The 23131-nt window shown below is 50.5% G+C and overlaps 1 protein-coding gene across 5 annotated transcripts; it reads left to right on the plus strand.

The window, feature by feature from the left end:
* Window positions 1-1452: 1452 nt before the first annotated feature.
* On the plus strand, window positions 1453-22624 carry Kmt5a (lysine methyltransferase 5A). Of its 5 annotated transcripts, none has more exons than XM_021163607.3 (8): window positions 1453-1533; window positions 7093-7208; window positions 8332-8488; window positions 11707-11926; window positions 12337-12424; window positions 18225-18284; window positions 20898-21088; window positions 21639-22624. In XM_021163607.3, the coding sequence occupies exons 1-8, from the start codon at window positions 1524-1526 to the stop codon at window positions 21847-21849; spliced, it is 1053 nt and encodes a 350-aa protein (XP_021019266.1). In that variant the 5' UTR covers window positions 1453-1523; the 3' UTR covers window positions 21850-22624. The 5 variants fall into 5 exon arrangements, with proteins under 5 accessions (XP_021019266.1, XP_021019267.1, XP_021019265.1 ...); XM_021163608.3 differs by lacking the exon at window positions 1453-1533 and adding an exon at window positions 6096-6189; XM_029477783.2 differs by lacking the exon at window positions 1453-1533 and adding an exon at window positions 6640-6852.
* Window positions 22625-23131: the final 507 nt, after the last annotated feature.

Consider the following 23131-nt stretch of genomic DNA (forward strand, 5'->3'; position numbering starts at 1 on the left):
ACTGTTTAAGGAGTGATGGGCAGGGGGCAGGGGGGGGGGCGCAATCTGAGGGAAAAGGAAGAATGGAAGAAGGTGAAGTGACAAGTGTGGAAGGAAGCAGGATCTACCTAGCAGGCAGGAGGAAAGGGTTCTGGTGCAGTGAGCAGAGCTGCACTGGCAGAGGAGTCCCAGGAGAGGCTGCCCCCTGACCACCTAATGAAAGGGCACTATAGGGTGGGAAGGACCCAGGCAGTGGGCCTGAGATGGGCTTCTAGTTCATTTCAGAGACCTCCTTAGCCTGGAATCTTTTTGGGTTTTGCTTGTTTGTTTGTAGACAAGGTTTGTTTTTTGTTTGTTTTTGCCCAGGCTGCCCGGGAACTCACTCTGTAAATCAGGCTGTCCTTGAACTCAGAGATCTGCCTGCCTCTGCCTCTGCCTCTGTACTGTGTGTGTGCACGTCATTTGTATGGAAGTCAGAGGACGATCTGCAGGAGTCCATTCTGTCCTCCTGTCCCTCAGAGATCAAACTCAGGTCATGAGGCTTGGTGGCTGGTCCTTTGACCCACTGAGCCCTTCTTACTCAGTTTGCTCCCCAGCTACCCTACTGTAGTGGTAAAAATCTTGACAATGTGGGGTAAAGTAAGTGTGTAGTCCACAAAGAAAATTCGTAGTGTTACCTTCCCTGCATCTAAAGTTAAGAACGCTCAGGACACTTGTGCTTATGTGGGACGTTGGCTGCATTGCTTTTCTTAAGTTAAGGTGGCTATGTAGCTGTCCTAATAAATACCCCGGGTCTGAAGAGAAATGTTGGGTGATGCCTGGGTGAAAATACATTTCCTGGATAGTCTATTATCCTATCTGTAAAATCGGCAGGTAATTTGGGCCACATTTCTGAGGTTATGAGTTTACCCGTTGACCCATTTCATAGGAGTTGTACCCACAGAGTTTACATACTGGAAGAACATACTTTTTGCAGTAAGCCTTTACAACGTAGGAGTTCGAATGAAAATGCCAAACTCAGGATGGACGTCAAGGTGATAGAGATGACAAACTTCTGAACCTGGTCGCTGCTCAAGAGCACAAGGGAAAGGTCGACAAGTCAAAGGTCTGGTTTCCGGTCAAACCTAAGGCAAACCGGAAGTTCCTGATGAGATCCACCTCTATACCGGGTCCTCCAACTGAATTTTGAGGAACCTGAGGTGGAGCTTCTGCCAGGGGAAGGCGGAGCTTTTGGTTCCTCCCTCCCAATCGCAGAAGATGAGTTTTTCTATCTCAGCCAATCAATGTCAGGAGATGATCAAATTTAAAGCGCCACCTCCCCCCCTCCACCTGGCTGCAGGCCCTGCCTCCTGCAGAGAGGCGGGGAGAAGGGCGGACCCTGGCCTCGAGCCCGCCAATCACAGCGGGTAGCCCGCGAAAGAGCGGGCGGCCGCGCCAATCAGCACCCGCAGCTGTGGTCTAGCTGAGCAGTTGGCTACAGTTGTTGCAACTTTTTTCGAAAGCTGGGTTTCCCGGGAGATTCCAGGCGGTGACAGAGCCCGGCCATGGCTAGAGGTATTTGTTAGGGTGGCCAGCGCAGGGGGACTGCCTAGCCGAGAGCCGCACTGCTGGGAACGCAAGATGCGGGAGCGGCCGCTCACAGGCATCCTCTTATGGTGGAGCACGGGGATCCGGAGGGACAGGGGACTCTGGGTGCTCCCGCAGTATGTTCCCCTTGTTGACCAACGTTTGACTGTCTGGACGCGTGGGCGCCTGTGGTTCAGCCAGTCTTCCCGGAGCTGGCATATCCGTATGTCAAAGCTCATGGAAACTTGAGCGCAGCGCCCCTCCAGGGAACGGTTGTTACTGATGCCGGGAGCCTGACTGCTGGAGGGGGTGACCCCGAGGCAGGACGCAGATTGCTGACCTGTATCTCGGCCAGTGCGCGCCCCTGAGTCTGCTCTATACCGTGGGGTCAGGCCGGGTCCCAGTGGTCCTTTTCGGGGTGAATCGGGTCCTCCAGGTGCCTGGCGTAGCAGTTCTTCACCCCTAAGATGAGCAGGACTTCAGCCTACTGGAGATGGCGTGGGTGGACGTGTGCTGCCGCGCAAGGCAAATCCATCTTTGAAGGCATAATATGTTGTCAGGATAAAAACCCCCGTTATGCGGCAAAGGGTTCTTCACCCGCTGGCCATTTCTAGCCGCTGTGTCACACTCAAAAGGACCAAAAATTTGAGGGTGACTAGAGAATCAGTTTTGTTTGTTTGTTTTTGTTTTTAACGTGGAGTATTTTCTCCCAGTACCAAGACCTCACGTATTAGTGGAAAATTACCTTAATGCAGTCAGCTATGTAGAACAACAATCACAGATTAATTTGTCATTCATTCAAGGAGTATTTATTGGGCCCGTTTGCATGTTCTACACCCTATTGCCTTATTCTGCCAGCATTCCTACAGGGTCTTTGGAGACAAGACTTCTTCAGATAGTAACCAGAAATGAGGCTTAATGAACTTCACGATGAAGTGTTTAATTACCCAGAGAAAATTAACATTAGTTTCACTCTTAAACCTTCCCTCTCTCTGTTTCTTTCACTTTCCAGCACCTTTTCCTACTTTTCAATTTGCTTGTTTGTTTTGTTTTTGATACAGAGTCTCAGTACATATAGCCCTTACTGGAAAGGAAGTTATTATGTAGACCAGACTGGCATCGAACTTGTAGTGACCCTCTTGTTCTTGTCCCTCAAATTCAGGGATTTTAGCCATACACCATCATGCAAAGTTTAACACTAAGGTTTTTTTTTTTTTTTTTTTTTTTTTAAGTATCTAGAAGTATATTTAAGTTGTCTGACTTAGTTATAAAATGATGAATTCCTACTTCGTTTCTATCACCGCAAAACAGCTTTTTTAACTTTTAAAACTATTATTTTATTTAATGTATATGGGAATTTTGTCCACATGTGTCTGTGCACCATGTGTGCCTGTTGATTGCAAAAATGAGAATGGGGTCTCAGATTCCCCCTGAAACTGGAGCTATAGAAGGTTGTGAACAGCCATGTGGATGCTAGGAATCAAACCTGGGTCCTCTGTAAGAGTAGCCCGTGTTCTTTTTTTTTTTTTTTTTTTGGTTTTTTTCAAGACAGGGTTTCTCTGTAGTCCTGGCTGTCCTGGAACTCACTCTGTAGACCAGGTTGGCCTTGAACTCAGAAATTCGCCTGCCTCTGCCTCCCAAGTGCTGGGATTAAAGGCGTGCGCCACCACACCCGGCATAGCCCGTGTTCTTAATCACTGAGCATCTCTGTATGCTACCACATGAAAATGTTCTGATCTCCAAGGGCACTGCATATATGTAGTACACTGACATACATGTAGGCAAAACACCGACGTATTAAAATAATGACTGGGGGATTCAAATCGATTGAGTTGTGTGTAGGGTGATTAAAAGCCTTCAATCCCAGCAATCAGGAGGCAGAGGCAGCTGGGTCTTTGAGTTCAAGGTCAGCCTGGTCTACAAATCAAGTTCCAGGATAGACAGAGCTACACAGAGAAACTCTGTCTAGAAATACCAAAACAACAACAAACAGCTTAGTTAAATTATAGGAAAAACACTATTATTGAAATATGGCAATAATTATTATTGAGATCGATTCCAGTTAACCTATATAAACCTATACAATATCTATATAAACCTATGTAACATCTAGTTCTACAAAGGTCAAGGGTGAAGTCTGAAGTCACACACACAGCCATGCTGTGTCTTTGTTATCCTGTGGCCTCCCTTCCTTAGCCAAAGTTAAGGAGAAAGTCGTCTAGCTTCTGCCCAGTATTATGACCGTCACCTTAGCTATGTGCTCCTTGGACCTCGGGCGGGCCTAACACTTGCTATGCAAGCTTTCTTATCATCCTTATCCTCTCCACACACCATCCTCCATTTGGAGACAGCGTCTCTCTGTGTAGCCCTGGCTACCCTGAACCCACTGTGCAGACCAGGCTGGCCTTGAACTCACAGACAACTGCTTGCTTCTGCCTCCTGGGTGCTGGGGCTAAGGGTGTGTGCTACTGGGTCTGGGGTCTGGCTGTGGTTTTGTTTTCACATGGAGAGTCTTAGATGGAGACTCACTATATAGCTCAGGCTGGCCTAGAACTCGGGCACTCCTGCCTCACATTCCCAAGGAATTGGATCTTAGTTGGTTTTAGCCTCTGAGACTTACTGCTGAATAAACTGATCTTTTCTAGTACCTTCTGAACTCTGGCCGGCTGGTTCAACTCAGCTGACTGGCTAAAAACTCCTCCCCAAGCTGACTGATTCAAATTGGCTTATCTCAGCTTCTGACTGAATTGCTTCATACTAACTTGGGCAATCTGTTCTAATCTTCTGGCTCTTTCTCATTCTCTGGCTTGTTCTGTCTTCATCTGTGAATGCCATGTTCCCTCTCTGCAACCTGTCTCTGTACAACTGTTCTGGTAAAACTGCCTTCTCTCCCTTTCTTCTCTCTCTGCGATACTCTGTAAGTAGCTTCTCTTTCCCTCTGTTCTCATGAGAGTTGGACATATCCTAGTCTGTCAGATCTTCCTCTGATCCATCACTTTGCCCCTCAGTTACACAGTTATACACCCCTTTCTCCTTTTTTTGTTGTTTTGGGGTGGTTTTTTTTTTTTTTCGGTTTTTTTTCGAGACAGGGTTTCTCTGTGTAGCCTTGGCTGTCCTGGAACTCACTCCGTAGTCCAGGCTGGTCTCAAACTCAGAAATCTGCCTGCCTCTGCCTCCTGAGTGCCAGGATTAAAGGCATGGGCCACCATGCCCAGCTACTTCTGCCTTCTGCTCTTTTCAAATTGTTTACCTTTCTTCCACGTTCACAGTCACTCAGCAGCTAAACCGTACAGAATTTTATCACCCGATTTCTACTTCCCTTATTCCCCCATTGCTTCTGGGATCAATTACATAATAGTCACTATGACCTATAAAGTCCCTCTCCCCCACCCTCAGCACTTCACTGTCCTACAGCCAGCTGTTTTTATATTCACTGCTGTGTATAGATGGGCTGGAACAAAGCAGGTAGGTAGTCAGAACAGGTTTGATAAGTGGATGCTTATCTGGTATTTGAATTCAGGAGAACCATTTGTTATTGCAAAGTGTAGTTACATAGCAGAAGTGGGTTCCAATCCCATTTATTGTCATAGTAGATAAGTCATCTGTCCTAAGCCTCACCTTTCATAGGTGTGAGACAGGAATAAAAGATTTTTCTTTTTAGATTGATTTGTTTTTATTTATGAGTACACGAGACAGTAATAACAGTATGATAACAGAAGGGTTTTTTTCCCCGAAGATTTTTTTTTATTTATTATATGTGAGTACACTGTAGCAGTCTTCAGACACTCCAGAAGAGGGCGTCAGATCTCATTACAGATAGTTGTGAGCCACCATGTGGTTGCTGGGAATTGAACTCAGGACCTCTGGACCTCAGTCAGTGCTCTTACCCGCTGAGCCATCTCTCCAGCCCCCATTAGTTTTAATAAAATGATGCAATAGTAAAGGTTCTACCACACTGCAAACATTCAGGCTTTGATTTTTTTTTTTTTTTTTTTTTTTTTTGGTTTTTCGAGACAGGGTTTCTCTGTGTAGCCCTGGCTGTCCTGGAACTCACTTTGTAGACCAGGCTGGCCTCGAGCTCAGAAATCTGCCTGCCTCTGTCTCCCAAGTGCTGGGATTAAACGGCCCTGTGAAACAGCCCTTTATTGTAGAGGTTGGGAGGTCCCTTGGCAGGTCATGGAAAACAAGGCTTTGGAATTTTAGCTACTAAGACATTAGAGGGCCAGACTCCGGAAGTGACTTAGTTGCGTGGTCCTAATGCTAAGGCAGGAGCTGGGTACCTTCTGATGTCCTTCGCGTCTATGACTTTGCACAAATACAACAAATCTTTGGCCGAATGCCCTAACAGCCACCGCACAACCTCACAAGGCAGTAAGCAGTCACCAGAGTGCCTGGAATCCTGCCTACCTAGGCATTTTTCTTAAAGGTGAAGGCCACAGGAGCACAAGGTGGGTGACCTGCTTGCAAAACCCTTGTGCCCCACTGTAGCTCCTCCCAACCTCAATGTCTTCATCAGAAGAGGTCAGGAGTAGCAGCTAGGAGTGCAGTCACTCTGATCGTTGGCTTGGGCTGGAACCTAGGTGTGAGAACTTGGACAGCTCCATCGCTTCTCCGAGTCTCAGTTTCCCCAAGTGTAGGAAAGAGGTAATAATTGTGTCTGCCTTCTCCAGGCTTTTCTTGGGACGTTAACAAGATAGCATGGCAGAAGCAGCACCCCGGCAAACTTATCAAGGCTAGTCAGGGCTCCCTGGCTCCTAGGAGCCTCCTACCGGCCGGCCACTGGCAGAGTTCGCCTAGCTTTGGACTAGGGGCCCATCACTTCCTGGTTGTGTGGCCCTAGAGACTCCCCAACTTCTACTGGGATGTCCACCGGGCGGATGCCTGGGCTGGCGTGAACGTCCCACGCATGCACACGCGGCCCCGGTGCGGGGCTCCGGGGAGCCTTGCAGTCGCTGCGCGGAGTGGTCGGTGGCGCGCGCGGGCGCGCGGGCGCGGGGCTACGCTGAGCCCGGATTGGCCGTCGCGCGCCCTCGCGCCCGCCCCGCAGGCGCCTGGCAGCGCCGCCCCTGCCCGCGCCGTCCCCGGCCTCGCTCCGGGCCCCGGCTGCGGCGCGCGCGGGCGCCCGGCCTGCTACGGGCCATGGGCGAAGCGGGCGCCGTGGGGCGCCGCCGGCCCTTTCCCGGAGCGCCGCGGCGGCGCTGGTGGCGTCAGCAGCAGCAGCAGCAGCGGCGGCGGCAGCGCTGGTGGCCGGGCCGCGGCGAGGGCGAGGGCGCCGGCCGCGCCGCCATGGGCCTAGCCGGGCTGCAGGTGGGTGTGTCGGGCCCGGGCGCATGGGGTGGGGCGGGCGCAGGAGGCCCCGGCCGGGCCGGGTGGGAAGGGCGCCGCGGCTCGGGTTCGGGCCCGGGCTCGGGGCCCCGGGACAGCGCAGCCCGGCCCCCTGCGTGCGGGCTTGGAGACATGGCTGCGGCGGGCCCCCGCGGTCCCGCTGCCCGCGCCGCCGCGCCCTGAGCGCCCCTCCCCCGCTTCCCCCGGGTCCCCCCTCTCCAGGCAGGAAGATGTGCAAGCCCCGCGCGGTGGAGGCGGCGGCAGCGGCGGTGGCGGCGACGGCCCCGGGCCCGGAGATGGTGGAGCAGAGGGGCCCGGGGAGGCCCCGCAGCGACGGGGTAAGCAGGCTCCTTCCCCGCACTGAGCAGCGCGCCAGCCGGGCCCGGGCCTCGCGCACGTGGGCGCAGCAAGGGACCCCCCCTCCCATCGGTGCTCGCCAGCGGGACTGGCCTGGGGCAGCTTCCTTTATTTGTTTGTTTGTTTGTTTGTTTGTTTGCTGCCTGGCGGTCCTATTCCACTGTGACCCTACCTGACAGTGTCTGACATCGGAAAAGTTTGACTGTGGCCTTGTGGCATTTACAGCCCCTCCCGAGACCTTGAGTCCCTGGAGGTGGTGGCTGCCTTCCCAAGGGTGTCCGGGGCTTGCTCTCGCCCCTCTAGTAACCAGGGTTACTTGGTGTCTAGTGGCTTACCGGGCTGCCAGGCCCTGCATTGTTTTTTGGGAGAGCCCGCTCCGAGGGGAGTATCCACACCCAATGACACCAACACAGAAGTGACCTGTACTGATACCCCCTCCCTACCCCCAACCCCCAGCCTGCTCCAATGTTTGCAGCCAAGGTGCGGTTTGCAGTGGAGTGACCCGCCCTAAATGCGCTGGCCGGCAGCCTGTGCTCTCATTGGCCTCTCCCATCCCTCAGCCACAGTCCTGGGAGGTGCTGAGCTGCAGTTGCTCGAGAGGGGCCAGGCCTAACGCGGAAGGTTAAGGCACTAAGCAAGCCCTCCCAGTTGGCCTCAGCACCTAGTGGTTAATCAGGTTCCCTTAGGCAGGCCTGTTTCTGTGTGCTGGTGGCCGACTCCCTAGCCTGGGGAGATAACCCCTGACTCAGCCCAGCCCTTCGAATCAGTTTTCCCTGGGTCATTCTGCCCTCCCTGCTGCTGGTAGGTTAGCTCTTTCCTTAAATGGACTGTACCTTCCTTTAAGGTCTTGTCCTCTGCTGGCCAGACTTATCCCTTAGGGACTCTGCTTAGGGAGTGTATGTGTTGAGAAACCTGGGGCTTCAGAATCTGCCGCAGCTCTCCTGAGAGAGCGAGAGGTCTCCTGGGGCTGGCATCTTCTGGTTGGCATGTCCTGGAGTGGTGATGAAATCTCTTTTGTATTCTTCCTTCTCCTTCTTCCCCTCAGACGCTGGGGGATTGTCTTTGTCTCCAAGCCTCTTTCAGAATATGTGTTTGTCTTTCTAGGAGAACGTGTTTGCCGGGCAGTCAAAGATCTATGCCTACATGAGTCCGAACAAGTGCTCTGCAATGCGCTCTCCACTTCAGGAAGAGAACTCGGTTGCCCATCACGAGGTCAAATGCCCGGGGAAACCATTAGCTGGAATCTACAGGAAGCGAGAAGGTAAGCCCCAAACGGCCTCATTATTCTGCTTTCAGCTACTCAGATTGTACACACTCAGGCTCTCGTACATCTTTCCCGTGTGGGGTGTGAGGGAAATACAAACCGAGTTCCTCCTCTCGGGGAGAAACACACACAGGTAGGAAGGAGGAGGATGTGTCCGGGTGCGTGTCCTGTGGTCTGACAGGTTTTTCCTACTTTCACAAGAGTTAGCATATCCTTCAGGCGTGTATTGCCACATTGGGGGGGGGGGGGGATAACACACCCGACCTGCAATTGGAGAGACTTATGATGGTTAAAAATGCAGGAAAAGTGAGTCCAGGTTGTACAGAGCAGGCGGCTGACTGCAGTGTGCAGTAGACCCAGGGGATCAATTAACCTACCGTTGTATGGCAGGGCCTGACCCCATTTCTACAGTTTCTTTCCATTCAAGCGTTCTGTGTTCCTTTCCAAAGCAGTGTGCCCTGTGTGTGAAATTTTGGGTTAAGTCACAGGCCCGTGGTAGGGCTTGGTAGATAGAATACTTGTCAAGTATGGGAGACTCTGGCTTGGTCCTGAGCATTTAAAAAAAAGAAAAAAAAAAAAAAGGAGGAAAAAAACCCCTAAGAGTGTGTGATTATTGAGAAATTCTGTGGAAGCCAAATTGCAGTGATTTCAAAACCAGCGAGGCTTACAGTTTGCTACTTTGTCCCGCCCCACTGCCCAAAATAAGGAGGACTAGGATGTGGCTCAGTGGTATGATGTTTGCCTAGCATGTGTAAGGCCCTGACTCCGTTCCCAACACCTCCACTCAGAGCTATGAACAAGGCAATGGTCTAAGAACCTTGCTTTTTCCCAGATTTGGAGTTTTAGAGCTTCAGTGAGCGTTCCTGTCCACCTCCACAATTCGTTCCTGGGAACGAATCTTACCCAACTGAGTAGGTCGCCCCCCCCTTTGCCCCAAGGCTACCAGCAGCTTTTTAGGACAAAGTTGTGTGTTGGCCGACAGTTGGTCAGAAGTCCTAAAGCCCAGCTATCAAGCTGTCTTTGAGAACTAAGGTTGAGGAGCCTACCATCGGCTTTTTCCCCCCCTACCCCCAGGAATGGAGGAGCTATGTTGTCTGAGCCACAAAGTAACTTAGATGGTAGCTGTGGCTGCCACTTGGAAGGAGGAGGCTCTGGCAAGCTGCAGCTCTTTTGTGAGTCCCGGGTGACATATCTGTCAGTTGAGAGGAGTCCCGTCTCCCCCATTGGGCTGTTTGGGTGTAGAAGGGCTTTGAGATGTTGTCACTGCATTACCTCATCTGTCTACGTTCCTTGCGTCTGCAGATATCGGGAGATTGGTTACCTGCCCCCCTGGCTTGGCCATAGCCACCTTGCATCCCTTCCAGAATCGGGCAGAGTGAATATTGTCCATACGATGACGGGTGGGGGCTTACTGATCCCTCGTGCTGTTAAATGGCAGTGATTAGGATTTGGGGTCACATGTACGTTGGAATGTCCGAGAAAGGCCACAATCTTGCCACCGTGGCACAGACAGATCTCAGGAGTTGTCAACAGACCCATCGTATCCATAGGGTTAGACCTGCCAGCCTGCCTAGAAGGGAAGAGTGGGAGGGAGGCGGGATTTGTGTGCTGCTATGTACATGCAGGCTTCAGAGGAAAACTTACAGGAGTTGGTTTCCTCCTGTGAAGGTCCTGAGAAATCAGATTCGGGGAATTAGGCTTGGTGGCAGAGCTTTTACCTGCCAACCCATTTCGTGTTCTCGACGGCACCCCCTTTGCCCAGCTTTTCCTGCTTTGTTTGCTGAGCTATAATTCAGGAGTCAAAGTTTATTTGCTTATTTTGTAGAACCTGGGATAGAACCCAGAGACTGGGCATCTAGGCAGGCACTCTACCACTGAGCTAACCCAGGTCTTCTCTCCTATCCCCCGCCCCCCCAAGGCAAGCTCTCCTGTAGCCCAGGCTAGCCTCAAACTCCCCCATGCAGCTGAGAACGGTCTTTAACTTGTGCTCTGTCTCCACCTCCCCAGTGTGTTGGGATTATAGGCCTGTGCCACCGTGCCAGGTTTTACTCAAGCTCTGTCCCCAACTCCAAAGTGTGCACTTGGATGATATTTTAGTGTGTCTGCAGTCACACAACTGCCACCTCTTAAGTCCAGACCATTTTTTGTTTCCCTACAAAGAACATACTCATTAGTCCTCACTTTGCACTCTCCATCCCCCACAGCTCTAGGCAGCTCTGAAACTCCTCTCTGCGTCTGCAGCTTTGCCCGTTGTGGACATTTCATGCAAATGAAGTCATAGGCTATGTAGCCTTTTGTGTTTGGCCTTTTACTCAGCGTGTTTGTCAGAGTCCCAGTTGTTTATCGTGTATGTCAATGCTTTGTACCTTTTTATGGCTGAACCATAATCATCGTTCCCAGTGTGTGGATAGACCGCATTTTAACTGTTTGTATACCGGGAGGGCTGTCGGGAATGTTTGCTCTCGGGCTAATGTGCATAAGCTAGCACGTTTCATGTACAGTTTTTTGTGTAGACATGTGTCTTTAATCCTGAGTAGATGTCAGAATGTGGAGTTGCTGGATCACGTGATAGTTCTATGTTTAACTTTGTAAGGAAACCTTGAAACTGTTCTAAAATTGGTGTGCCATCTATCTCTGGGTAGTATATTAGTTATTTACTTTAAAAAGTAAATCATTAAATCCATTTTTTAAAAATAGCACAGTTGACCCGCACCGAATTTGCCGCTGTTATCAGCAAGGTTATTTGTTGTGTGCCTCATGACAGGATGCCTGCCTTCTGCCCAGGTGCCATCTGGAGAACCTCTGGGAGCCCGGGACGTCAACCTTTTTAGAAGGGGGGCTTGTTTGGCCAAGATTCTGCAGTGAAGCATGCCAGGCAGTGAGTGGGGAAGAGTTTGGGCTTTGTCCCCTTGCTCTACCCACCAGTGCTCGCTAGCTCTTGCTTTGGGAATGGAGCGTCTTTTCTCGGGTGTGCAGGCCAGTGTCTGGAAGCCTCCAGCTGTGTTAGCGCTTCGGGTTTCTCCCATGCCCACATACAGAGGGCCAGGCCCTATTTCCAGGTACTTCTGCCTGATTGTCCCTAGTGGACACTGACACAGTAGGCTCCAGCGCCTTCCTGACCCTCACAGAGTGCTCCTACCCTAGCCTGTCTGAGAACATGGGTGCTGACCAGTGCGTGGAGTGAATAAATCTATTTCCCACCTGTCCCGCTGCAGAGAAAAGGAATGCTGGGAACGTTATACGAAGCGCTGTGAAGTCAGATGACCAGAAGAGCAAAGACACCAGGAGAGGTCCCCTGGCGCCTTTTCCAAACCAAAAATCCGAAGCAGCAGAACCTCCAAAAACTCCACCCCCATCATGTGATTCTACCAACGTAGCAGTCGCTAAGCAAGCCCTGAAAAAGTCCCTCAAGGGCAAGCAGGCCCCTCGGAAAAAGTAAGTAGCCTGCAGTGAAGCCCTCTCCTAACACCACTTGGTTCCTGGGGCCTGGCTCAGGTGTCCACTGTGGTTGTGTAGTCTGCTGCCAGGCCTCTTCTCTTCTGAGTTACACTTTCTGGTTTTTCCCTGTGTGTGTGTGTGTGTGTGTGTGTGTGTGTGTGTGTGTGTATGTATGTATAAGACAAAGAGACAGAGAGACAGAGTCCAGAGGTTAGGCCTCCCTCCCTATCTCCCTCCCCTCCCCAGGAGTGAGCAGCTGTCTGGGACCCGCCCAGGTAGATAAGCAGATAGGTACCTAGGTCCCAGTGCACAGAAATATTTGAGGAACACGTTTACAGGGAGTTAGCTCCTGGGTCGGAGCCGGGCCCCAGGCCTCATGTTTATTTCTCCCCTCCCCTCTTAACCAGGTCTCAAGGGAAAAGCCAGCAGAATCGAAAGCTCACCGATTTCTACCCTGTGCGGAGGAGCTCCCGCAAGAGCAAGGCTGAGCTGCAGGTAAGGTCGGACCTGCTGCAGGGGGAGAGGCCAGGAGCCCGGGCTAGGGGGAGGGGTGTTTATCGGGTGTAGGGAAGCCTGGGTGAGATTGTCCTCCACTTGCTCTACCTTCCTGGTGAGGCAGGAGGCATCCTTAAGACCCTGGTACCTTGTACTTGATGCCGTAGAACAATCAGACTGGCTTTTCCACGGTGTTTTGGCAGCGAGTTTGTAGCCTAGAACTGTGGGGAAAGCTGCCTGTTGTGTCAGGAGCTTCTCCAGTCTTCAGTCTAGAAGTTTCTAAAGAACAGTAGTGTAGAAGTGCTTACTGATTGCTGGTGGACTGCACTGTCGTGTCTGTAAAATGGCTCTGTAAAGTCCAGGGATGGAGACACCTATAATCCTAGTACTCAGGACGGAGTTGAGAGAATGGACAGAAGTTCTGACAGAGTGGTTGGGTCTGAACTCCAAGTTCCAGTCCAGACAGGGCTCCATAGCAAGACCCTGCCTCATAAAGGAAGAGATACAGTAGTGAGTTGTTGTGAAAATAAAGGAAGGGGATTCACATCGATGCCGATGCAGTGGTGAATCCAGCACTCAGGAGAGTGAGGCCAGATCTCCATTTTGAGATCACCCTTGGCTACATAATAAAACTCTGTCTGAAAGCAAAACTCACAGAATGGTCTCCTAGGGCCAGAGACATAGCTCGATTGGAGTTCTTTTTTCTTCTTCTTCTTCTTCTTTGGTTTTTGGGTTTTGTTTTTTTGTTTTTTGTTTTTGGTTTTTGGTTTTTTTTTTTTTTCGAGGCAGAGTTTCTCTGTGTAGCTCTGGCTGTCCTGGGACTCACTCTGTAGACCAGGCAGGCCTCGAACTCAGAAATCCGCCTGCCTCTGCCTCCCAAGTGCTGGGATTAAAGGCGTGCGCCACCATGCCCGGCTCGATTGGAATTCTTGCTTGTTGTGTTTCTAGAAGTCCCATCGTTTCCATTCCTAGCACTGGAGATGGTGGATCTTGTGTGTAACCCCAGGACTGAGGAGGTAGAAACAGAAAGATCTAGAGTTGCAGGCCAAGTGGGAGGTGGTGTTACATGCCTTTAATTCCAGTTCTCGAGAGGCAGAGGGTAGCTTTGACTACAGAGTGAGTTCCAGGACAGCCAGAGCTACACAGAGAAACCCTGTCTTGAGGGGGAGAGGGGTGAAGGCTAAATTACGTAGAGAATCTGAGGCCAGTCTGAAATCCATGAGATCCTTTCTCATAAAAGACTTTGTTCTATAATGACGTAGGAGTGCAAATGGCAGGCAGCTAGCTGAGACTGTCACCCTCCCTTGTTTCCCAGTATAGTCTGTTCCCATCTGCCTGCTTCCAGCTAGACATGAAGTGGCTTACAGGAAAGAAAGTAACGGGTCTGGGTGGACCCACGCCCTTGTGTGCAGCACCCAGTGGGCAGCCTGTCTATATCGAAGCAGCGGGTGGTTATTGCTCTCTGTTCTGAATCCCACTCGTATGCCCAGGGAGTCAGTGTCGGTCCCTCCCTCTCCTGCACGTCTGTCTGACTCTGAAGGCTTCAGATCGCCTCGGAACAGTCTGAGCCTTTCCTGTACTGCTGAGGTCCCCTCAGCATCAGAAGTGGCAGGTCTACATGCAGAGCTTTCGGGTGATGCAGCTTTAGCTAAAACCAAGCCCACAGGAGAGGGTCTGCTTTCCCCTCCCTCTCCACTGGCCCACTAGCCTTGACTTCATTTCTCGTGAAAGGCGGTGTCTCAGCCAAGAATGAGCTGTTACAAACGCCTGCCTGCCAACCCGTGGGAGGCCGTGCTAGGTCACTCTGAAAGGCTGCATTGCAGAGAGCAGAGGTGGTGCCTGGCCACAGAACCCAGGGCTCCTCCCAGCCAGGCAGGAGTCACAGCAGGCCCCACACAGGGGCTGAGGGTTGCTGGGGGGCGGGGGGGGGGGGTAGGGGAGTACCTAAGCCAGAAGTGCTAAAGAAAAGCCAGGCTCTTGTGCCTGGAGAGGAAGGAAGGGCTGCAGAGGGACTGCAGCGCTCACCTGCATACTGCAGCAGACACGGTGGTGCGGTGGGGAAAGCACAGCCGTCGCCAGAGAGTAGGGAGCACCACAAGCTGGGCCCCTCACTGTTTGCCTTGGCTCTGCTGAAAGAGCACTGTTCCCCGTCGCTGGCGAGGGCATGCAGTGACAGCTGCCCATGGCGCCGTGGATGTGACTGTCACTGGCAGAGTCTGTATTCTCTTGACTGCAGAGAAAGCTGGAGAGCATAGCAGCAGAGTCTCTCAGAGGGCTGAGGCTCCTCCTGGCCTAACTATGTTAGCTAGAGGCTGAGGAGGTGGGCCAGGAAACTACTTGACCAGTGGTCAAGAGGGAAATCAAAGTACCAAGTTGTGAGGCACCTTGTGGAGCTGAAGAAAAGCTTCTGGGGCAGAACCAGGTCCAGAGTTCAGAGCTGGAGGGAGGGAGGGAGGGAAGGATTTGGACCATAGGGTTTGAGCATAGAGCAAGCCATAGGGAAATGCCCCCAGCCTCCGTGGCACTAAATTGAGGAGCCTCCCTACTGGCCTGCCTATTGGTGGGGTGGCAGCTACACTATAGCAAAAACAACTGTTGGCAGTGCCCTGGCTTCTTCCTCCCTCCTGATACTCCCTGAGGACTGTAAGGAGCCATCTGTCCTCCCTGTCTCCCTTCACTGAGGCCTTGCCTACTCCAATAGAGTGATTACCGACTTAGGAAGATCCCTAGGTAGTGCTGGAGCACAGCAATAGAGCCTTTGTCTCGCATGAGGCTGTAGTGCAGTCACCAGTCACAGGCGGACAGCGCCTAACTGCCTGCCTTTGGATCGTTGGTGAGATGGAGTAGTGTGGTGAGCCTAAGGCTCCTTGGTTCCCAGGAATCTAGTTTCTCTGAAAAGGTGTCTGATAACTCCACAGCAAAGGAGGAAACAGGCAGGCCCATGGATTAGGGAAAGGTCACACTCAGCAGGAAGGACAGCTGCTCCACAGCCTGGAGGCTGGAGACCTGGCCTTCTGGAAGATCCTGTTGGATGGGAAATGGGGGAGGTGAGACATGAGGCCTGCATTTTACAGAATCTGTACCCACCTAGGAAAAAGTCTAGCATAGAGACATACCTTTCATCTCAGCGCTCAGGAGGCAGAGGCAGACTGATCTCGTGAGTTTAGTTCCAAATTCTCTCAAAATAGGAAAATGTAATGATTGGAAAGATAAAGTAGAATCCTGGGTGAGGTCATGTCTTGCTTTAATCTCATTACGTGGGAGTCTATTACAGGAGGGTTTTGAGTTCCAGCTCAACCTTGATACATAGTAAAAACCTTTTTTTTTTTTTTTTTCCTAATTTTTATTAGTTTTTGTTTTCCAAACAGTGTCTCTCTATGTAGCCCTAGCTGCCGTTGGAACTTGCTCTGTAGACCAGGCTGGCCTGGAACTTAGAGATCTACCTGCCTCTTCCTCCCCGGTGCTGGGATTAAATTTTTCAGTAAGTTTGAGTCATAGATAAATGACAAAGGCAGTACAGATACTTCTCAGACCCATTGCTAACCTGTCCCGTTATTAACATCTCGAGTCCTTCTGTAAATCTGTCACTATGGGGAAGTACCATTGACGCTTCCTGTTAGCTAAGTACAGGAGTGATGGGACTTCTCTTACAGTTCTAAAAGGCCTGGGTGTGGCAGGGCTTTAGTAACAATAACGACAATCTTTTCAGAAGATTCCTGTGGTACTAGGTAAAGAATGGAGCCTGGGTTGTAGTAGAAGCCCTGAGACTCAGGAGGTGACTGTCAGATAATGGCTTGGTGGAGGACAGTAGTAGGTGCCGAGAAGAAAGTGGCTAGATATCAGACACCCGGTCTCACACCCTCAAGAGTGTCTCCATCACGTATCCCAGGGCCTGTGCCAGGGTAGGTGTAGACTGGCTAGCTGTGCCAAGCTCTGCCTACAAAGTCTAGCAAGGGTGTGAGTTCAACAGGTGGCAAGACCTCCACTGGCTTAGTCAGGGTGTCTATTTTCCTGCACGAAACATCATGACCAAGAAGCAAGTAGGGGGAGGAAAGGGTTTATTCAGCTTACACTTCCACGCTGCTGTTCATCACCAAAGGAAGTCGGGACTGGAACTCAAGCAGGTCAGGAAGCAGGAGCTGATGCAGAGGTCATGGAGGGATGTTACTTACTGGCTTGCCTCCCCTGGCTTGCTCAGCCTGCTCTCTTATAGAACCCAAGACTACCAGCCCAGGGATGGTCCCACCCACAAGGAGCCTTTCCCCCTTGATCACTAATTGAGAAAATGCCTTACAGCTGGATCTCATGGAGGCATTTCCTCAAGGGAGGCTCCTTTCTCTGTGATAACTCCAGCTTGTGTCAAGTTGACACACAAAACCAGCCAGTACACTCCAGATGCCTTCAGCCAAAGGAAGTCCCTCCATGCTGGTTATCCAAAGTGCTTTAGGGCATCTGGTGTCTTTGTAGCTCCCTCTTGTTCCCTAGCTTCCTGTGTAATGGGAGGACACAGTGTGATCCAGGGTGAGATGGAGTAGCAACAGGAGAGATTACTCATGGGAGTTCCCTAGCTCTCTGGTCCTCGCTGCATTGTTTTACTGGTTAGGAGGCACAGACATAGCTCAGAGACCTGAGCATAGACCTCCAAGGGACGTATCAGTTAGCTAAGAGGGACAAGGAGCAGATGTGTCCTGCTTACAGGTGTAGCCTGTGATCTGCTCTGGGAGATTCTCCATTTATTTATTTATTTATTTATTTATTTATTTATTTATTTGGTGATCCTGCTGGGCATTAAAGCCATGTGTATGCTGGGCAAACATTGTTGCTTTCGTGCCTCCTTTTCTATTTTACTTTTATTTTGAGATATGCTCTCACCAGATTGCCCTGTGCTGGCCCAGAATTTACTGTGTAACTCATATTAGCCTCAGTTGTATGAACACTGCCTCAGACTCTTGAGCAGTTAGGATTACAGGCATAGAATCCAGACCTTCTATTTACTTGTAGCAGGGGCATTTGTGTGTGGTGCTCAGAGAGAACACCTTACGGGAGTCGGTCAGTTCCCTCCTTGTAACGTGTGGGTTCTGGGATCAGTCTCAGATGGTCAGGATTGCCAGCCTTTCCAGCACATGCCTTTCCTCATTGAGCCTTCTTGACAGCCCTAGAACTCTGGTTTTTAGATCCTGGTAAATTAAAAAATTTTTTTAGATACAATACAGGACAAACTTCATGTTTTAGTCTCTGGAACAAATACCCAAGATAATAAAGGTTCATTTCTGTTACTTTTGTGGAGCCTTCGGTCTCTCAGTTGACTCCTGTTGCTTTGGGCATCGTGGAGGACAAGACTGCTTTCCTGACTGCTGGAAATGAGAGGATAGGCAGGAGTCTCACCATCCCACACAGAGCAGATCCCCAGGGACCCTGCTAGGACCCACCTCTTAATGGATTCCCAATACTTACCACAGGGCAGACCATTCCATTCTCCACAGGGACCCTTGGGAAACACTTAGAATTCTGACTAGTTGGGTGTGGTGATGCCCACTTATAATCCCACATTTTGGAGGCCAGGGCAGGAGGAGCATGAGTTCAAGGCCACCTTGGGCTTACAGTGTGAATTCCCTGACTCAGAAACCAAAAGAAACAAAGGCTAAAATATAGCAGGCCAGAACTGTGTGCGGGACTGGATGACAGTTGCTGGCGGCAGATGGGTGAGGAAAGGTGTGCCCGGGGCTGGGGCAGCGCAAGATGTCTGTGGCATGGTACATGAGCACTAACACTGCTCTGTTCTTTTCTTTCCTCTCCACAGTCTGAAGAAAGGAAGAAAATAGACGAGCTGATTGAGAGCGGGAAGGAAGAAGGCATGAAGGTAAGGCCCGCTCTACACCACTGAGACGAGCCACCACAAGACTGCCTTGACTGCATGCTCAGTGCCAGTCCCACCCCTGTAGAGTGTCAAGGAGACAGACCCAGCAGCTGAGAAGCAAGCGTGTCCTGAAGGTGCAGACAGGCATCAGTGGCTTACCTAAGGAGACACCCACTTCTACTTCAGTGTCTTTATTTCCTGTGGAATGCATGTTCTGCTTGTGTGTATGTCTGTATACCATATCTGGGCCTGCTGTACCCAGAGGTCAGAAGAGGGCATTTAACCCCCTGAAAGCAGTAAGTAGATGGTTAGGACTCAGCATGTGGATGCTGAGAATTGATCCCAGGTTCTCTGGAAGGATAAATGTTCTTAATTGCTGAGCTACCTTTCAGCCCTGTTTTGTTTTGTTTTTTTAAAGATTTTATTTATTTAATGTATGTAAGTGCATTGTAGCTGTCTTCAGACACACCAGATCCCATTACAGATGGTTGTGAGCCACCATGTGGTTGCTGGGAATTGAACTCCGGATCTCTGGAAGAGCAGTCAGTGTTCTTAACCGCTGAGCCATCTCTCCAGCTCCCAACCCCGTTTTTTAATGAAGAGGATTTTTATTTAATTATATGTGTGTATATATATATATATATATGTATCTGTCTGTTTTATATTTAAATGGAGTAGGGACACCCACAGGCAAGAAGAAGGCTTCAGACCTCTTGCAACTGGAGTTACAGGTGGTTCTAAGCTGCTCAGTGTTGAGGTGTGAGTGAACTGGATCCTCTGCAAGAGCTCATGAGTGCTGAGCCATCTCAAGCCCCTTGCTTTGCTTTTGTTTGAAACAGGGTCTCTCTCCCTATGTATGCCTAGCTGTCCTGGAACTCATTCTATGGAACAGGCTAGTCTCAAACTCACAGAGATAGATCTTCCTGCGTCTGCATCCAGAATATTGGGATTAAAGGCACACTCCACTACACCTGGCCCTGGGTAATTATAATAAAAGAAAAAGTGCAGTGGGGATGGTGGCAGAGTTTGTTAGCCCGTCTGTCTCCTCGGGAAGCTGAGGTCGAGTGGTTGTAAGATCGTAAGATCAGTCATGCCTGACTTATGGAGTCAGTTAAGTACAAAAAGGGGCTAGAAGCTGGGCATAGTGGCACACGCCTTTAATCCCAGCACTTGGGAGGCAGATGCAGGCGGATTTCTGAGTTCGAGGCCAGCCTGGTCTACAGAGTGAGTTCCAGGACAGCCAGGGCTATACAGAGAAACCCTGTCTCGAAAAACAAAAAAGGGGGGTGGGCTGGAGATGTAGTTTGTGGGTCTGTGTCTGCCCCACTCCTTCACTGAGCACAGCCTCTTGGGAAGACAACATGGGGAATTTGACTGCACTTACCCCAGCTGGGCTGTAGGGAAAAAGCACCAAGACACCGCTCAGGGGTTGGGAAAGCAAAGTCAGAGATGTGAGAAAACTGGAGCTGGTTTGAGAGCAGAGTAGAGATAGCCGCTTAATCCCGGGGGCTGGGGGGAAGGGGAGTTCTGGCTTGTTCCAGCATTGGTTGTCCAGGCTGGAAGTGCAGAGAGGCCTTCTGCCTGGGAGGGGGGAGGGATTAAGCTGCAGCCCTGTAGGCAAATGCCTTCTCCAAGGTTCTCCACTGTGGACCTTGATAAAAGAGACAGCCAATGGTTCTGAACTGTTTATTGGCTGTTCATTGTGGAGAATGGATGCATACTATACATTACCCACTTCTCAGAGTCTCCAGGTCTCAACCTATTCTACCATACCAAGCTTCCTGGCATGGTTCACTGTCCAACAGTGGCTCAGCAATAAAATGCTTGTTGAGCATCGACAGAGCCCTGCATTCAATCCCTAGCCCTCACCCCTAAAGAAGGAAAGCAACGAACAAAGATAATTATACAGAGAAGAAGACGTTTAGCCCTGGTGTAGGGGTCTAAGGAACGTGTTTTTCTCCACGTGTCTTGCTCTGTGTTGATGCTGCAGATTGACTGAGCCCTGTGCAGGGCCCACACGCAAGCGTCTCTCTGTTTTGGATGAGGGACTGTACCTCCAAGGTGTAGTGACGGAGGATGGATCTGTTCTAGGAGTGAAGGGTCAAAAGCCTTTTCTTTGCACCTATAACCTAGACTCTCAGACGTAGTCCTGGAGCAGCTATCCATTCTGTATCACCAGAAGTTATTGGTGGATCCCAGGTGGTTCAGGACACTGGGCCTTGCTTGTCCCTCAATAAGCAGAGAACCTTATGGACCAGAGTCCCCAGTGTCACCATTTCTAAGCTTTATGGCCTTGGACACATGGCTACCTTTCTAAGCCTCATTTTTCTCATCTGCAAAATGGTGTTTGCCCACTTTCAGCTGGGAGCCTGACGTAAGAGAACTTTGAATGGGCATAGAGCAGCTCTTTGTGGTATGAAGTGGGAATGACCTGAGACTAGACCCAGGACACACAGTAAAGGCTCTGAAGCCATCCTCAGTGCGAGTGGGTTTTATTTTACTGAGGTCCAGTCAGTAAAATTAGCAAAAAGTGTAGTCCAAGCCCCTTGAAAGACACCTTGCCTCTTGACACCTGTCATAATATTGAACCCATGCTGTCTTGTCCCTCCCTGACAGATCGATCTAATTGATGGCAAAGGCAGGGGTGTGATCGCTACCAAGCAGTTCTCCCGGGGAGACTTTGTGGTAGAATACCATGGGGACCTCATTGAAATCACCGATGCCAAGAAGCGGGAGGCTCTGTACGCACAGGACCCCTCCACTGGCTGCTACATGTACTATTTTCAGTATCTGAGCAAAACCTACTGGTGAGTACACACTGTGACTTTTTAACTCTTTGGGTACAGGAAAGGCAGACAGCTGGGTGACCAGGGCCATTCCTGAGTCTGTAATCAGTCTCCTTACCTGTCACAGTTAGGTCACCTCTGGCTGGCATCAAACTCATCCTCCCCCTGCCTCAGCCTCCTGAGTGCTGGGATTGCCAATGTAAAGCGCCATGTCCGGAGAGCTCTCCTTCTCCTCCCTGTTAGCTGTGGGATGGAGCTGTCCTTCAGCAGGAGGGTGCATCCCCTAGACACCTGCTCCAGCCAAGCCCCTTTCCCTCTCGGCATTTGTCCAAGGAGCTCTGTGCAATGGTAGCTGCTCCTTCCTGGGTGAGGTCAGGGGAGCCAATTTTGTTACAGTTACTCCCTCGGCTCTGTAGAGAGTTCTTTGAGTTCTGTCCCCCAAGCTCTGCTTGGGGGCCTCTCTGGCTTTTAAAGTAGCCTCTGGGATTAACCTGTCTTCCAAGTGAGGCATGCCAGCCAAGTTAAAGCCTCTTTATCAGTGTGATCTTCTCTCATTCTCCCACCTCACCAGCGTGGATGCCACTCAAGAAACGAACCGCCTGGGGAGACTCATCAATCACAGTAAGTGTGGAAACTGCCAGACCAAACTGCACGACATCGATGGCGTGCCTCACCTCATCCTCATCGCCTCCCGAGACATCGCAGCTGGGGAGGAGCTCCTGTACGACTATGGGGACCGAAGCAAGGCCTCCATCGAAGCCTACCCCTGGCTGAAGCACTAACCATGTGGCCTCCCTGCCTCCCTGCCACCCTGCCTCCTTCAAAGGACAAAGTGCCCTCAAAGGGAAATGAATTTTTTTTTACACACACACACACACACACACACACACACACACACACACACTCACACTCACACTTACTCTTAGCTAATTACTTCAAATGTTTTTAAAAAGTATATTAAAGATGCCTTTTCATGTAGTATTTAAATATCTGTTACAGGTTTCCAAGGTGGACTTGAACAGATGGCCTTATATTACCAAAACTTTTATATTCTAGTTGTTTTTGTACCTTTTTGCATACAAGCTGAACGTTTGTGCTTCCCGCGCAGTGTAAGACTCGGCACAGGTTTTAGAGAATGGAGTTGAACATGAACTAGGAAGCCGGGCTCTGCCCAAGATGAAAGCCAGGACTCCCCCGCACCCCACGTCCAAGGACAGGCCGGTGTGAGGGCGCTGCCCCCCACGCACAGCCTGGACGGGATGTCTCCAAGCTCTTGTTCTCCTCAGCGTCCTGACAGGCATACACACTGACGTGTATGAATATTTTTTAGCAAAAGTTTCACAGTAAGCTAGTCTTCCCCTCTGCTTTCTCCAAAGCTTACTGAGCCCGGGGCTCGGAGGCCCGGCCAGGAACAGACCTCTTCCACAGGCTTACGGCTTTTCCAGGCACCTTGAAGCATCAGGGTGGACAGTCAGATTAGAGGCGGGCCGGGAAAAGCACTGTTCTCCTGCTCAAGAAGGGCAGGTCTCCTGAAACTGCATTAATTCTTTATAGAAATGTGAACACTGAATTTATTTTAAAAAATAATAAAAACAAAACATTTTAAAAAAAAATCAAAAAAAGAAAAAATGGAAAAAAAAAACCCACAGAAAACAACTTAACGTGTATATAGGTTTTGAAGGGAGTGAAATGAATGTGGTTTTCTTTTCTTCTGGGGTTTATTTTTTTTTTCTTTTTGGCTTGGCTGGTTGGTTTGTGTAGAGAAGATTTGAGATGGTACTCTATTCTAATCAAAAGTGAGGTTTTGTAGTGGGACCAGAAATTACTAAGCCCACATCCCCTCCCCAACCCCAGTTCTGCTGCGTGGGAAGTTCTCTACCTGCTGTCAAGGCAGAACTCCTGGTATCCCATGAAGATGCTGTCAGCTGTTAGTCTGGCACCCCAGAGCATCAGGCACCAGACGTGCTTGGCACTAGGGAACCTGGCAGCCCGCAGAGAACCAGGATGATGCTTTGTTTTGACCTGTGAGAGCAAGAGTAGGTGGCTTCCTTCTCCCTCCCTGGG

The sequence above is a fragment of the Mus caroli genome, unplaced genomic scaffold (genome assembly GCF_978045245.1).
Source record: "Mus caroli unplaced genomic scaffold, Mus_caroli_1 scaffold_4, whole genome shotgun sequence".
Lineage (NCBI taxonomy): Eukaryota > Metazoa > Chordata > Mammalia > Rodentia > Muridae > Mus > Mus caroli.